Here is a 17,176-nt window from a genome sequence, read left to right on the forward strand (position 1 = left end):
ATGAGTGGTGGTGAAATTTGTGATCAGTTACATGGATGCTGCAAAACCTCTTCACCTGCAGCCTTCCCAATTCATCCCCAGGCAGTTATTCTAAGATTCCAAAGCCCTGAGCAAATTCAAACACATAATTACTTTTTTATATGGAGACAGCAATAGTAAAAAAGTCCTTAAGCCTGGGCATGCTTTACTGAACCTTTGTACCCATTTACACCAAGGCAACAAGCACGTATAAGTCTCAAAAGCTCTAAAATGGAACAGTAGAAATGGAACTTCGCAATAACAGAAGTCAGATGGTCAGGCACTGGTGAACTAACAGCCAAGAACAGTCATAAGATGCAGTACAGTGGTGATGATGGAATACCTAAAATAGGAATAGCTGTTTCGGTTGTATAAAGATACTATAAAAAACAGTGATAAAGTGTTGGCAGAGACTGCAGGTTCACATCTATCCAAATAACTGCCTAACTTCTTACACTTACTATCATTTGAGTTTATACACCAACTACAGATTACTGTGATGAATAAAATGAAATGGAGACCCTTTTTAAACAAAAACACCAAGAAAAGGAGTTGTGGTCACTGTGTCTTACGACCAATTTATGGAGGGTACTTATGATGAAGGCAGAGCTGGGCAATGTGGGTATGGTAAAACTAATGTTTTTCAGTTTATCTGAATAAATTCTAACGCACTGCATCCTTACAAACCCTCCAGAAGAATAACTTGGCATATACAGGAGGCCAGTACAGTAAGTAGGATACAATACATTCTTATGTCCAAATGCTGATGAAATTCTGGTAACACATACAAGACTCATACTTTCCCTGGAGCAGATACTGAAAGTGGTCATAACCTGGTGATGGCATAACAATGTTCTTCTTTCTTCTCCCTACATTCAAATTTGGGCCTGTACCCTTAGGAAGGCAAATGGTTCTGTTATACATGCGCAGGTCAATAGATCTTCTGTGGTCTGAAAGTTTCCTTCGTGCTCACATGTGGTGTTTACATCGTTGGAGTATCCCCACAGTTGCATATTCACTTTAGTGTTACAGACCCCTGGTTAGGGACTGTTCAGCGTTGGCCAATCAAACTCTGCATCTCCAGAGAGATGTTCAGCAGTTTTGATATTCATCCTAACTCTTCTGGGTCACCTCTAATCATGATTGCCACATTTTTATTCATGTGACTGGCAGCATTTAATCCAGTGGCTGTATTGTAGAGAGGCAACTTCTGCATGATTTTAGTTTATTAGGAGCTGCAAGGTGGCCATGTAGTTGGTGTTTTCTGTCTTTGATATGCCAAGTACATTGTTTTGCTTGCTACTGCTTTCCTGGTGGGTTGATTCCAGCAAGAAGATGGAGACTATGGACATTTGTTGTTTGAAGGCATCTAGTAGTCCACCTGCAACTTTCATTTAGCAATGTTTAGCTAATTTGCATGTGCCGAGCTCTCTCAAACTGGGTATGAATATTCAACTGCTAAATAAAGTGCAAGTGCAGTAGCTTGTAAAGTTGTTGGGTTGGCCCCTCTATTTGGAGCTGTTGAGTTTCTTTACACCACAAAGTAAGACTGAGAAAACAACATTTGAGGAATGTGCTAAAGAATTAAGCAGGATTTCAATAAGCTACAAAATTCACTGGTCTAAGAATTCCAAACCAAATTAAGAGAAAAATCTGCTTTCTTCATCCTTCTAGAGGACATTTAAGTCATCAATGACGACTGTAAATGAGGTTGTACATGAAAAAAAAATAAAAATAAAACAAACATAAATTACCAGAAACATACTACTTCTGTGTGACCCTAACAAATTTTTCTAGCCAAAGCAACAAAAGGGAAAAGGAAAGCAAGAAGTAGAGGAATACAAATTAATAAACAGAAAAAGATCAAAGATGGAAACAGGCCTGAACAATTAATACAATTATTGATGATACCTAAAAGACACTATCTCAAAATAAAAACAAACTTTTAAATACTTAGGAGTAATTGTTACAGAAGGCTCTAGATCAGACAAGGAGGTAAAAGACAACAATTGCAGTAGCAACAGAACTCTGCGAAAAACTGTCCAAGAGCTTTAAGGACATTAATTATTTCCACCAAAATAAAGTTTCATGGCTTCTTAGATTAAGAGTAAATGTCAACAGCCCTATAGGCAAGTGAAAGATAGACCTCGAATACAGCTACAGAAAGACAGATAAAAGTTTTTTAAATGAGATGCTAAAGACGCAACATGCAGCTCATAGGACACATCGTTTAGTGAGAGCTGCTGCTGTTGGAAAATTTTAAAGTCTCCTGGATATTGTAAAGTGAAAACTGAGTTGGTTTGGCCAAATTGTGAGATCCACTGGCAAACACAATGCTTCAAGGGAGGAGACAAAAAGACTAAGGAAAAGACAGCTAGATAAATATTACTGAAAGGACAAGAAAGGCCCCAATACAATTTATTACTTAGAATAGACAAAGAATTCTGTCGGACAATTTAGACAGAGGTGTTCCTGCCCTGAGCTCCAAATATCCCTGCCAGTCCTATTTTCCTATGATTCTATGTCAGTTACAGACAGAGGTTATAGGTGAGCTGTTACTATGGGGTCCTGTGACTTTGGAGGTTGTGGGAAACTATCACAGCAGAAGTTTATGTTCTTTAATATGCTTTTCTTTAATATGTTAGTAAACTTGTTTTAAATAGCATTTAACCTAAACTTGGCCTAACAAACATAAACTAATTATTATTTGATTGTACTTTATTTCCATGTGAAATTACTTCAAGGTTCAACAAAGGTTGTTTCATACATTTCCATGAGCAAGGATAGGTTTCTTTGTCTTACTTGAATGAAACATAAAATACACCAACGTAAGAATTAAACCACTCTTTATTAAAGTATATATTATTATACATCATATTTTGAATATAAACTAGCAAAAATAGAAAATTCAGTTTAGAATCAGTTAAAATTTATGCATCTTCTACACACAGAAGTATCTCGAAATTTCTATTAATATACACATTGATGAATTAAGCTGTGAAAAGTGACAGTGCTTTATGCTAGTCAGCCCAGGGTCAGGCTAATAAGAGAGAATCTTAATATAGACATCTATTCAGAAGATAATTTTTGCATGTGAGATACTTTAACATTTAAGAGCTCAAGCCTGCAATTTTTTACATTACAAACTATAACTGGGCAGAAAATAAGAAGAAAACTGAATAATTACTCCCTGTGTTTGGTTGAAATTTAGTATCCCAAAAATATCCCAAGCAATTCTACTCAGAACTCTCATTGACATCATTGGAAGTTATACATTACTACCAGAACTGAACCAAAATAATTTTTACCTACTACTTGGAACACATGTTCTTAAGACTTACGTAAACACATACAGGTCACATGCTTAAATGCTTTGGTGGAATGGGGACACAGTTAAGATTTACAGAAATATATGGTCAGTCATTTTGAAAGCTCTGTTAACTGCTAACTTTATAAACATTTATTTGGCAAGATTACATGTTAGTGGTGGTCTGGTAAACACAGGAATTTGTACAAATGCAAGCTCTGTACCTGATAGACACAAATACACTACATATGAATAAATCGTGGTTTGGACCAGACAGGGTAGTTAAGGCTTCTCTTAAAACGTACTGATTTTCTGAAGAAGGGTGTTTGTGCCCCAAAGCTTGCAAAGAACAATTTTTCCAACTATTTAGTTGGTCTAATAAAAGGTATCACATTTACCCAAAGAACCTTGTCTGGTCGTATCCAGCTCACTCTCCCTATCAGCATCCACACTGCCACTGTGTGACACAGGATACTGGGCAAGATGGACCTATCATCTCACCCAGTAAATGGCAGTTCTTATGCTGTTTTTACTCCTCCTTCATCCACCAAAATGCACTATTGTCCTGTAAAAAGAAAATGAAACCATCTATAAAATGCAAACTTTTAATATCCTTATCCATTATAAAAAAACACCACCCCTCAGCCTTGTCATGAGCTGTATTTTTTTTTTTTTTTTCAGCTCTGCCTTTATGATGAAAGTGATGATACAAGCTTTAACAATGTATAGTGATATAAATCAAGTTGCTAAAGTTTCAAGTGGTTGGGATAAAGAATTTTCACACAATCAGGACAGAGTGATATTTTTTAGAGAAAAAATGCAAGTTCAGGTTGATAAACTATTCGGGCTGAATTCAGTGAACAATTTTGAAATGGAAAAACAATTAAAATGTTACTTTTTGACATTTTAAAACTTGTTATAAAATTCCCAAAAACGAACAAACAAAATTATAAAGAAATATTTAAATCATTTCATATTTGAAATGGGAATTGCTGGCTTCAACACAGCAATAAACTTAAGCATGTGCTTAAGTGTCAGCGTTCGAGTTATCCCATTGAGACGGATTTTTATGGGTATTACACATGCAAACACATCAATTAAGTAGCTCACATACTTCAAGGTAAACATCTGTGTTAAGTGCTTTGCTGGATTTGGGCCAGCGTGCTCAACACTCTGCAGGATCGAGACCTTCAGCCCTGATCCAGCAATGTACTTAACCATGGGAGCAGTCCCATTGCTTGCATGAAGACTACTTGTGTGTTTAAAAGTTAAAGTTAGACATGTGCTTAAGTACTTTCCTGGAAGGGCCCTATCGACTGATATGGCATTAACTATAAAATCTGAAGCAGCATAACTTTAATACACTGCTCATTTAACATTTATCTGTTGAGCATTGCATTTCTTAGAATAAGGCGTGCCCAGTTAAAAATACATTTTTAGAAAGTGCATAAAAGGCTTTAAAAGCTGCTTTGAGATTAAGAGAAGTTAAAATAATGTAACCAAGCCTCTTTATGTTCCCTTCATTTCCTGCTCTGACGTCTTTGTACTGGCATCTAAAAAGACAAGGAAAAAAAAAACACAAACATTCATCTATTCAAATAAGAATAAAATTAAAGTTAGAGGTTGACAATCAAACTTCTGAATCCAAACATCACTGAAACTTTCTTAAATTCCAGACCTGCCTCCAAACTTTGCCACCCTGGTCCCCCTTCCTATGGGTAATAATCAAATTACTGAATGTTATTTCCACAAATAAAACCATTCTTTAATTTATGATAAGGTTAGATTCAAGTCCAACTCTGAAAGATTCCCCCAAGACAGCATTTTTGCAGGAAGTTTTCCGTACCCATTGAAGTCGGTCTGTTTGTGGTGTAAAGTCTTAAAAAGTGCAAACAAACAGAAAGTTTTATCCCCAAACAACAGAAGAAACATCAGACACTTGCATGTACATTTAATGAAGGCATGTTAACCAGGAAAATAAAGACTACATTTCCCTAATAATCCTGGCAATTATTTAATGCTAAACTAACCAAGCAACAAATATCACAGCAACACTTCATAATGACTTTCTACTACTGCTGGCCATTCATTTTAAATATATTTAAATCCTCATTGTGGTAGGAAACGTTATTTTATATATCTGGCACCGTATGCTTTTCATAATATCTTACAGCTACATGTTAAGGAAGTTCCAAAGTTACTAAATGCATTTTATTCTTTTCTAAAGGGAAAAGATTTTTTTAACGTGAAAGCTCTAATGCTTTTGAAAATGGCTTGTTTTTATAATGCATGTACTTTTGCAAGACCAAGAACACAGTTCCTAATAAAATTTCTGTTGTTATAAAAGTTACTGCATGTCTGACAGCTGAAGTTGAGATGTGACACACTAATGCAGAATGCATCTGTATTCACAGGAAGAGCTCCAGACTTGCCCTTGAGTGAAAGGATGAATGTAAAATTCATATACAAAAAAAAAAAGGAAGAAAGAAAAAAAAGGTGTACGAGATAAGAAATTAAGATATTTTCCATCTGCACATGACTTGGCCTGCAATCTAATTCCCACCAAATCAGAAAGATTAATTTGCCCATCTCTTAAGAACAATATTCACAAATCATTTAATTTATTAAAGGACTGGCTTCTAAAGCTCACTTCATAAAATCTCTTAAGCTTTAAAAGTATAAAGTGCAAAACCACAAGATCTAGTTATCTAAGGCCAACTCTGTTTTGTCTATACTTTAGTACCTTCTCTATCCTCACCCTTTTTTTTCCTATCATGATTTCCTATGTCCTGTGCTGCACTCAAACGTCTCTTCTGACTATTCTGTTTATTCACAGGGAAAGGGAAAGAGCTGTGACCTGAAATCACAAAGACCTATTCCTTCCTCCCGGAATTATTTCCCATATCTACACTTGAATGTTTGGATTTCCAGATTGGCCTCCACAGTCACCTATGGACTTCCATACTTTCTAGAAGACTGTCATTGTATTGATGGACTGCCACATCTGTTGTCAATCATTTTTAGCCTTTCCGTTAATATATACCAACTTCCTTTCTTCCTACTCTTCCCAGCATTTCTGAGATACCAATGATGTGAAGGTATAGTCCAGCTAGAACAGCCATCTAGAATAGTAGTCCAGCTAGAATAGCCACCTGCAGTCCAGCTAGAATAGCCTCCGACAGTACTGGCAGCGCCTGTGGGTGGTCCCCAATCACTGCTGGTTGCCGCTGCCGGCATCTGTGGGTGGTTGTCAACCACCGGTTGGCACTCATCACCCCCCGCCACTGACAATACTGTGGCTGCCTGCAGGAGCTCACTGCTCGCCGCCACCACACTCCTACTCACTGTGCCCCCCCAGCCTCCAGGGGCACAAGGCGTTCATGCTCTTACTTATTAGGTATATTGGGATCTGGGCATCTGACTCCCATATAGTTTCTCTGAAAATCTCAAACTTTGTCTTTAAATAATCATTTGCAAGTTACTTTAAAAAGAAGCTATGATTTTCTGAAGTTAAACACAACACATTCAAACACACAGATAAAATGTACGACCTTTCAGCAACTATGTAATTCTTCAAGGAACAGAAGTATATAGGGAAACACTACAAGTGTCACCACCTGCCTTAGACCCAACACAGTTCTACAAGTACAAAAACAAAACAAGCATTTGTTTCAAAAATCAATTTATTACAAGATAGTAATTTCAACATGTTTTGAGTTTGGCTACAGCATGTTAGAACAAAAACAAGGCAGGCATTTTCTCTGCAAAGATTCCCTACCCAAGCCTGTTCCCATGTCTTCTGTCTGGATCAATAAGGAACTCTTAGGCTAGAACTGTAACCCAATTTCATACAGTGTGTAAATCAAGAAAATGTAACACACTTACTGGAACTACAAAGCATGTTTCAGTAACCAATTAACAAAAGAAAGCTAACCAAAACAAACAAAAACTGTCTCCCCACCCCCACCAGAGATGGCTTTAGCACAATAATAACTATAAAAATAACAGTTTTAATAAAATACGTTCATTTTAGTCACAAGTCTTCATTTTTTTGCTTTAGGCTTTGAACTAAAGAAAGCAGAAATGGATTTCATCCCACTCTTGTCAACTTTGGCCAAAGCTTTCTGAGCTGCAGACATCTTGCTATTACTCTGTTAATGAAATTAAGAAAACAGGAAAAAAAAATTAACATGTCTACAGAATGGGATGCTAAGCTACAAAATCATGTATACTTAAGTCGAATCAGGGTTTGCCTGGTACATTTATTCCACTATAAGGAAATATGATACACTGAAAGGAAAATCCTTACAAAACAAATTTGAGATTATTCAACAGAAAGTAGTTGTCATGAATTACTTAACCTCAGGGGGAAGGGGAAAGAAAAAAAAGAAACCAACAGAATTTGTTACAAGGGCAAGGAGGCAAAATGTATCTCCACTCTGGAGAATGAGATATCCTAACTCAAACATTTACTTTGGAGTAATCCCTGAGTGTACATTAACAGGAATAATGCACGCACTATAACAGATGCATACTGTACCCTGCGACTCAATCTCATGATTATGTTGTCAGCAGGCCGAATTACAGCCTTGCATTACAGATGATGAATAATTCACACTGATTTACTATCAAACTCTTTTTAGTACAGTGAAATAAAGGGAAGGAGAGGAAAAGACACTAAACACCAAAGAAGGCAACCAAAATTTGCAAAGCATTCTAAGGCCACTGAGACAGCTTCCTGAAGACTTTTACACCTAAACCACATTTTATGAGGCACATTTTATAGAGCTGACCTTTTTCCTTTCCTACATTTTAAAACATAACTTTGAAATCTCTAGCTGTTTTTCCTATTAAGATATCTTTACACTGACCTTTCCTTACTTCTCATAATGTTGGACTTCCCCATTTTATTACTTAGGATCACTTTTAACATTAAAGACAGAGATATGCAGCACAGTAAGATTATCAGCATTTCACACAATGCAAACAAAAGCAGTGCCAAAATATTTTAGATCAGTACACTGTACAGAATTCAAGAATCAATTCTTCTTTCCCAGATTCTCTCAATGTACTTCATTATTTCAGAATTAAAACATGTCTAATGGTAAAGTGAATCAACTTTCTTTTATTTATTTTGTATATGTATGCCAAGTTCAAAAGCTACCTGCATGTTGTAAGTAGGGGAGAAAAACAAATGAAGATTTCAAATATTTCATAAACACCATGCATTCAGAAGAAATCCTGTCCTTTCTTTTGAGGTTACTGAGCGTCGCAGATACAAGAGGGCTTGGGAACAAAGAGAAGTGCCAAAGGACTGTGCAAAGCAGATACGTCACTCAAAAGAATCAACTGCCCTCCAGTCCTTGTAGAGTAGGAGTGTAAAACAACTATGGACATCAAGTGTCTTAGGGTCACAGAGCAGCATGGAGTGGCTCTACTGCTTGGCTACAAATACTCCTTTTTCACAGCAGGCACAGAACCACTTCAAGAGTGCACAAAGAGTGCACCCTTCAGAATGATACAGCAGTAGACTCTACTGGACTGAGCTTTGGACTAAACTCAAAACTCACAGTAAAACTGGCACATGAGGTAGCATGGTGTCGATTTACTTTATTTAAGTCAAGTGGCCAACCCACACATGCATAAGGCCTATTATAACATCTCTGGGAATTTAAGTTACTGTTGCCTTCTTTGCTGCTGCTTTCTTGTCCTGATACTCTGCCTGATAAGAAATCTTTATACTGCTGAAGGACCTTTGATCCATGCACCTCAAAGTGTTTTACAAACTTTAGCTAAGCCTGACAACATATTTGTGAAGTAGGAAGATATCTAGGGTCCATGGCTAAAATCCATCTGCCTCTGGATGGGAGCACAGCAGTTATTTAATTACAACACTACAAAGCATCTTAAGACTAGGCAATTATCAGGTTAAATTAAAAATGATGGGGGAGTTCAAGGAAACAGGCTAGTACTGCTTATTCTATTTTTCCAGGATTCTAAAATCAACATCCCTCCCATACCTCTAAGGAGAAGCACCTAGGGATCCTTCATGAAAATAAATGGTGAGGACTTTATAAGGCTTTTGATTTCCAACATTTTTTTCCAGTTTTATTCATATCAACTACATATATTAAAAAAAAAAACAACACACACTGGGCATGTCTACATGAGATGCTTTGAACACAGCAGACTAATTCTACTGCGTATTAGTGTAGCAGGAAAAACCTGTGCTACTGTGCAATAGAATTAGTCTACTGTCCATTAGCATCACCAAAAAAGCAGGCACTACAGCTAATGCGCAGTAGTGCAGATTACAACACATTAAGGTAGTACATGAAATTACAGGTACTAAACTTCATGTGTTGTAATTATGGCACATTAATGAACATGTAGACGTACCCACTGGCTTTGGAAGAAGACCTGGCAGGATTAAGGTGAATCTATCCACCACATAGTACATTGTTTTTGAAGTTTTTTTGCTCAGAACCTACAAAAGATACTTTCTGAAATCCTCCATTCTGTATTCGCTTTTAAAACAAAGAGGCATTCTACAAAAAGAAAGGGCATCCTCTGTAACTCTCTGGTGTTACTGTAAGTTTCAACAAAACACACATATACAGAGTGTACCTACCTTTTTGTTCTTCATATCATTACTGTTAAACTTGGTATAGTCTTCATCTGCCTCCACGGGTACGTCCGAAAATTTCTTTTTCTGCAATGTCAGAGTGATGAAGTTGTTCTGTCAGCCATTCATATGATGTTCACACACTGTAATTTAAAACTGAAAAGGGCTTTGGGGGTGTAAAATGCCCTGTGCAACCATTATGCAGTAGTATATCTTTATATATTAATCTCCTCTCAGAATGCATGAGTATTAAAAACATATTTCTGAAATCCAGAAAAGGTTGTTGGATTTGGTAGTAAATATTTTCTTCTTCATCCACCCAAGACTGATTTATTGAATTGCTTTAGTATACCTCTGAACTTCCATTATTTCACTTTAGTATTTAATGCAAAAACAATTTGGAACATCTTTATGGACTGTTGTTGTTGTGTCCCTCTACTAATCAGGAAGTAGAGGATTAAAATATGGATTTTTATGGGGCTGGAAAGCACCACAGAACACCATCGGTGCAAGCATGCAAACAGAATATAATCTAAATCTGTTTGTTGTATGCAACCTCTCTTGGGATCATTAGTTTCCACAATCTGGTAAGAGCCATTGGTTGCTGTGGTTGTGTTTAATGCTTTGTCATTTTAATTAAACATCAATTCAGCTTTAACTATGAGTGAAGTCAACAGAAGTGAAGGGTGACAAGGGCCTTGGATGATCAAGCCTTAAGAATGCAGGTTTCTTTCCTTAAGATGTTTGCATTTGGTTTAAATGTGAAAATTCTCTGACAAGATTCCTAAAGAAAAAAAGCATATACAGTATTTCACAGATTGTGTTGAGTACATTATTTTTTTATTCTTCTAAGTCTGATGCTAGTACCATGGCCTTAATATCCTGTGAAACCCGAGCTGTGGCTTTTCCAGTTTTTGTACTAAAGCAAGTAAACTGAACAGTATCATACCATTTAAAACTCCTATTTTACTTTCTCTTATGGCACTTGTGATCTCTCACTCTGGCACAGAAGCCAGGCCTGCAGCTTAGATTTCTCAAGCTCTTAGTACCAGATCCAACAGCAGGCTTCCTTTTGACTTCAAGAGGATTTGGACTGAGGTCTTAGGGAGGTAGTTTTATAAATGCACAGTTGCACAGCTATTACATCTTGACATGACAGCCTAATAATAAACAATAATTTTTATATTTTAGAATCTTATGAACAAGCTTTTACTGTTCAGCAAAATGTCTGAGTTCAACCTTTAAGATGTCAAGTGTTCTGTATGGCTGTGTACTGTGAAGGACCAGTTACTACTTTAAGAACCTGAAAGGTATAGTGGGTACAATTCAACACTGGTGGTTACAATTAGTTAAAGAAATAGCTTTCACTAAAACATTAAATACAGATTTCCTCTGTAATCTGCCCCAATAGAGGATTTTTGTATCTGAGAGGTTTCTGCTCCCTTCAGAAATTTATTTAAAATTATTTTTTAACATGCAACTATTGTGTACTAGTGTAAGAGGTACATACTGGATTTGTATCAATTACTTGGATCTATATTAACTCGTATTTTTTTCCTTAAATATGCCCTGCTTTCATTAAGAGAAATATTTTTTAAAAGCTAAACAAAAGAATCATAGAAAAAATAGGGCTAAAAGGCACCTTAAGAGTCCATTCCCTGGTTAAGGCAAGAACATCTCAGTCTAAACCATTCCAGCCAATCACTTGTCTAATCTGCACTTAATTTCCAATGAGGGAAATTCCATAACCTCTCCAGGTAATCTGTTCCAGTACTTAAACTATCCTCACAGTAAAAGGGCTTTTCCTAAATTTTTATTCTTGTAATTTCAGCCCATTATTTTTTGTTACATTCACTGTGGACTTAGAGAAACAGCTGATCACTAGATTTAAGGAAAGTTTAAAGCAAGTCATATTTCCCTAATTTTGTGTGTCAGTCCTCTGAATCAGTGAAGAGATGCACAATAAATTGCAATTTTAGGCCCTGAACCTGGAAAACATTTAAGCACATAACTCAAGATGTATGCCAACAGTGGTCCTGTAGAAATCAACAGAGTCATTGGTGTTATTTTATAAATCAACTGTTCAAAAGAATTATAAGAACTGCTTTTGTTGCAACCAAACTGTTCTAACAAAAATATTTTACAACTTTTCTCTACTTTTTTAAAAACACATTCGCGCTATCCCAATGGTATGAAAGTTATTCATACACAATATGGAATCCACATCACTTTTAGGTCAATATAGTTAACATGCTTTTATGCCTAACGTATGTCAGTTGGCTCAGGATGTATGTTTAATATTTCTTACAATACATGAAGACAGATAAATCTTCCCAAAAATCAAAGGACCAAGTTCTGGCCCCACTGTTTCAAAGCTCAACCATATGGAAGTAACTTTTGTTAGGCCTGGTCCATAGATATGGATCAGAGATCAAATGCCACTAACAACAGTATAGCTCACTTATTCCTGGATGTGCAAGCTGATAGAATTCTTTGCTTAAAGAATCAGCAAATGAACAAGGGTTAATGTTATACTTAGTTTTGGGCACTAGTGAAGATACTATACAAAAGCTGGTTACGGAAAATAACCATGGAACATGCAATCATGGGTGGATTCAGTTTAACTAGAAGGATAAACAAGATGCATCTGTAAGTAAGATTTCTATTCTCAAATACACACACTTTGAGAAATTGAGGGAACAAGTCAGCAAACTCAAGGGGGCTGAAGAATTCAAGGATGCGATTGTGGAGGAACTTTGAAATTCCCTAATTCAAAGGTACAAATATGATCTGGCACTTACCCTAACAAACCAGGGGAGAAAAATCTTGTGTGGAAGGCCTCAGACCTAACTACATGAATAACCATCTGAAAAAGGACATGAGGAGCTATAAGAGTTTACAAGAGATGGGGAAAAGAAAAAAAAACTGATCAGCAAAGAGAATGTAGGGATAAAGGAATAACTGCCAAAAGTCACACCAAGTGAAATGCTGCAGAGGAAATTAAAACAAACCCAGAAAATCTTTTTAGCCATAAAAATAAAAAAAAGAAGAATATATGGAATAGAGCCTCTATGCACCAAGGATGGGACTAAGCTTAGGTACAAATCAAACATCAAGTGAATACCTTACATCTGTGTTCAACATCATCTTACTGAGAACTGAGACAAAGGTTAGAACTAAAGGGAAGAATAGTGTGGATAAGGAACTCTGATGTGAAAGCAAAGCTCAAAAAATGTAATGTGCTCAGACTGATTCTGCATGTGTGTGCATGTCTGCATGTACGTACAGGGAAGAGGTTGCAAATCTCAGATCCCAGAATCCAAACAGTGGTGACACGTGACACTGCAGGTGTAAAGATTTTTAATGAATTATCAAATTGGGAATGGCACCACAACTGGAAAACCTAGCATCTCTATTTAAGATATGCACGGGAAAAATGCTCTGGGCAACAAGAAGCACATCAGTCTAACCTCAATAGCACACAAAATTCTGGAGCAAAGAATAATTAAAAGACATTGAGATAAACGGTGTTGCGACCGGGTTTAGTGGTCACAGTCTGGGCCGACACAATCAAGCAGGTGGGGGCTAGCTGTGGAGAGTCAGGCGGCTAATACTTGTAGGGTTGTGGAAAAAGGAGTTTATTTACTTACGAGACCAGACAGTAGTGTAGCGCAGGTCAGACTTGGTTACAAACGACAGCTGCAAAACCAGTCGATAGCTATTAGGCGGACGAACTGCTAGTCGGGTTGAACTCTAGCATGCAAGCGTAGGGTATGCCGGGAGATGACGGTGGCGGGGAGACGTTCACAAGTGGCCGGCTTGTGAAGTAGCTCAAGGTGTGTTTTGACGGGTCTCCGCTTTGGGCGGAAATGTGCTGACTTAAATATGTTACGGTTAGTCAATTACAATGTTAATTGTGTGGAATATTCTAGTTGGTCACGCACCGGCCGTGTGCATTGTGCGTGGTTGAGCATGCGCAACTTAGGTTGCCTACTAGCTGGGACTTTCCACCTATTGTTTACTTGTCTCAGCTTTTAGCTCTGTGTCATTGGCACCCATGCCTATCTCTGGCCGAGACATGCCCCCTTGCTGATGGCACAAGAGTTTAAAGCTCGTCGTCCCCTTCTAGTGCGTCCTGGTTTGGCAAGCGGGTATATACAAAAGCAGATAAATGCATAACTTTGCGTTTAAGCCATTCAAGTATATAGCATAAACAGGTGATACTGATTACAAAACACCACAATACAAAGAAAAAATTAGTAAGGCTCGTTTTAACCCTCCGAACTTGAACCAATCGGTTCACCCAAAAGCCCAATCTAACCAGCTATTTTTTTCATTTACTTTTCGAGCGATTAGATCTTTGGCTTCGTCAATGCCTGTTACAATATCTGAGAGGTTGAAAGAGTTGGTGCTGAAGGCAAGACAGCATTGGGACACATTCCCAAGGACTGAACATAGTCCTCCTTCAGTCGCTAGCAGGTAGTCCAACCCTAACTGACTGTGGTACACTACTTGCTGGAGGTCTTGGATGGCTGATTCAATTTTTTGAAAACCCAGTTTGGTCATATTTTCCAATTTTTCTACAGCCTCAGAGAGGAGCACGATTTTGTACGAATTTTGGTTTGAACCCCACATGGGAAACCAGAGTCCGTACACATCCCACCCGTCCACGAGTGTATAGGCGTGTTGTTCTTGCTCATAAGTCAAGGAGCGCTTCCTGTGGCTATAAGTTGGTGATTGGTTGTGTTCCCTTGAACGGTTAGACAGGGACGCACCAGGGAGATAAAGGAGTGGCATGACGAGCGTAAAGGAGGTGCTGGTGGCTGGGGGAGATGGCGCAAAACGGTGGAGGTATTCAGGTTGAGCCATAACCATCCTGGAGGTAAAAGCATGTCATTATAGTTAAGTGTACCTCCAGTATTATAGGGATTTAGATTATAGGTGGCGTTCCGTACATAAGACTGCAATGTAAAGGGGTCCACTAATTGCGTGACATTGGCATTAAGAGGGACACAGTTGCCAGCACTGTTCCAAAGGCGGTTCTGCATGGTTATAGTTGGGGTGTTGGTGATTTGACAAATAGGCTTTAAGCCTCGCAACAGTGACAACAATATACGGAGATTGTGTGGGTATGCGATGTGGCCGAAAGGGGTCGCTCTGTTTTCATTTTTGGCGAGTAACATGTGCTTAAGGCCGTGCTGTAGGGCTTCGGTGGTATTTGTCCCATTGGCCGCCATAAGATTGAAATGTACTATTTCTAACAGTTGTTTTAGCGTAGAATGACAACTGAGCATATGTTGTGGTGTATGTTGAGGGGGTCCGGTCCAAATATACGGCCAATCGTTACTAGCATTTTTAGGGGTGAGATTGATTGCTACTTCAGCCGTTTCTAAGCTTGAGGGGCAGGGCAATGGACAGGACATTTTAAGAAACATAGAGTTACAGGCATTACTACAACAGTTTGGGCGAGAGACTGTGAGGAGTAGTGGGATCTGCCATAGATTTTGAGTGCGAGGGAAACACAGGTTAAACTCTGTGGTGTTGGCTGAGGATTCCTCTCCCGTCAGTAAACATTCGGCAGCAATCACGGAGAGTGCCTTGAGGAAGGTGTTCTCGGTCGTGACACGTGAGTTTGCACACTTTCCTGCCGTCAGGGTGGTGAGGAAAAGCAAGGTGAAAAACGGCTTCATGTTGACACGGGGCTGAAACAAAATGAAACAAGACAGACAATTTCTACACAAAATTTTGGGGCTAGTTGGTTGGTAGGGACCATCTCACTAGCCAGTTGTGGTGAACAAGGATGTCTTGTCCACCGTCTTCTAAGGACACTAGATATGTGTTGGGGTACTTTTCTGATGTTCGAACTGTCCCTTTCAATACTCGTGGATGGTGTTGGCGGGGGTCAGGAAGGGTGACCCAAACTAGCTCGTTTGGAGTGAACTTTGGTGTCCAGGTTCTTGGGGTTTGCGGAGCTCTCTCGTTCCAGAGTTCTTTTCTGGCGTTGAGGACTTCGTGATTGTGTTTTACCCAATTCTTATAACTCCCGCTTCCTTTGAGTCGGAGGCTTTCTTTGTATTGTCCAACCTTTCTTTCTACTACTCCGTTGGATTGTGGGTGGTACGGGAGATGGTGGTGCCAGTTGATATTATGGAGTCGGGCGAACTTGTCTATGGCTGCAGAAGTAAAGGGTGGTCCACCATCAGATTGAATGGCTGCTGGAATTTGCCATGTGGCGAATGCACTTGACAATGCAGTTATTATGGCTGCAGCATTTGTTTTTCTTAGTGGAATAACTGTGGTATGGGCCAGTTGGTGTTGGCGAGAACTGGAACAGGGTCCACTACCTTCCCCCTGCTCCAAGTGGCGTTATGAACTAGTTGCATTGCTTCATCTTGGTCGACTGTTTCGCTTCCCGCCTCCGCAACTAGGTGCCCGAGCCAGACAATCGGAGTCTCCTCAGGTTTAATGCCGGTCTCTCTCTTTAGGTCTCTCATCTCGGCCTGGGTGTGTGTGCACGAGGTAACAGTAATTTGTGTCCCTTGGCCTGTCACATGTTTGCGCACTGTGATAGGCAATGCCGTTGCGAGATCAGGATACAGTGGTGGTGGAGCGCCTGGTGAAGCTGAGAGAATGTCCCGCTCTATGGACTCCTCTGTATCACTTTCGGTTTTGTAGACCTTCATGACTTCCGTCCTTCCTGGGTGTGGCTGTGCGTATGGCAGTGGTGACGGTGTGGGCGGCGCTGTAGGAGAAGGTGGGCTCCAGGCGGGTGGTGGCGCGATTTTCTTCTCGGAGATTTCCAGTTTGCTCAGCTTCTCCTTTTTGCCGGCACCATCTTGGGGCAGCAGCACCGCTGCGTTTTGTACTGCGGCTTGGCTAACAGTTTTTAACTGAATTTCTAAGTTTGCATTCTCTCGTAACAGGCCGGTAAAGGCACAGAACGTTTTTCCCTTGTCCCATTTTGGGCCAGACCACTTTGTGGCAGTCTGCCCATCAGACTCCAAGCTCTCGTGAAGCTGGGTCAGCAATTTGTGCCCCCTAGACCCCTGCGGGAGGCTTGGACAGTTGAACTTGTCCGGAGGGGTACTCTCGCCTTCCTCCCGTACGTGCCGGATGGATCGGCTAAACTCTTGGGCAGGGTTGAGGTTCGCCGCGCCCGCAGGCTTCACGCGGCTGAAGGATAGGGAACCGACTTCTTCCCGGGGGCGGTAAATGACGGTAGGATG

The 17,176-nt window shown here is 39.3% G+C and overlaps 1 protein-coding gene across 2 annotated transcripts in view; it reads right to left on the bottom strand.

The window, feature by feature from the left end:
• Positions 1–4,003: 4,003 nt before the first annotated feature.
• The window catches only part of RNASEH2B (ribonuclease H2 subunit B), a 47,281-nt gene continuing 34,108 nt past the window's right edge, over positions 4,004–17,176 (bottom strand). The window contains exons 10-11 of one of the 2 annotated variants that reach the window (XM_019524870.1): positions 9,957–10,037; positions 7,348–7,476 (exon numbers count right to left, since the gene is read on the bottom strand). In XM_019524870.1, coding sequence (XP_019380415.1) covers positions 7,369–7,476; positions 9,957–10,037 — 189 coding nt within the window. In that variant the 3' untranslated portion in view covers positions 7,348–7,368. Of the gene's footprint in view, positions 4,879–7,347; positions 7,477–9,956; positions 10,038–17,176 lie in introns of those variants that run through there. The other variant, XM_019524871.1, reaches the window with a different exon arrangement.

Source organism: Gavialis gangeticus, unplaced genomic scaffold (assembly GCF_001723915.1).
Source record: "Gavialis gangeticus isolate Ggan-Ray unplaced genomic scaffold, GavGan_comp1, whole genome shotgun sequence".
NCBI lineage: Eukaryota > Metazoa > Chordata > Crocodylia > Gavialidae > Gavialis > Gavialis gangeticus.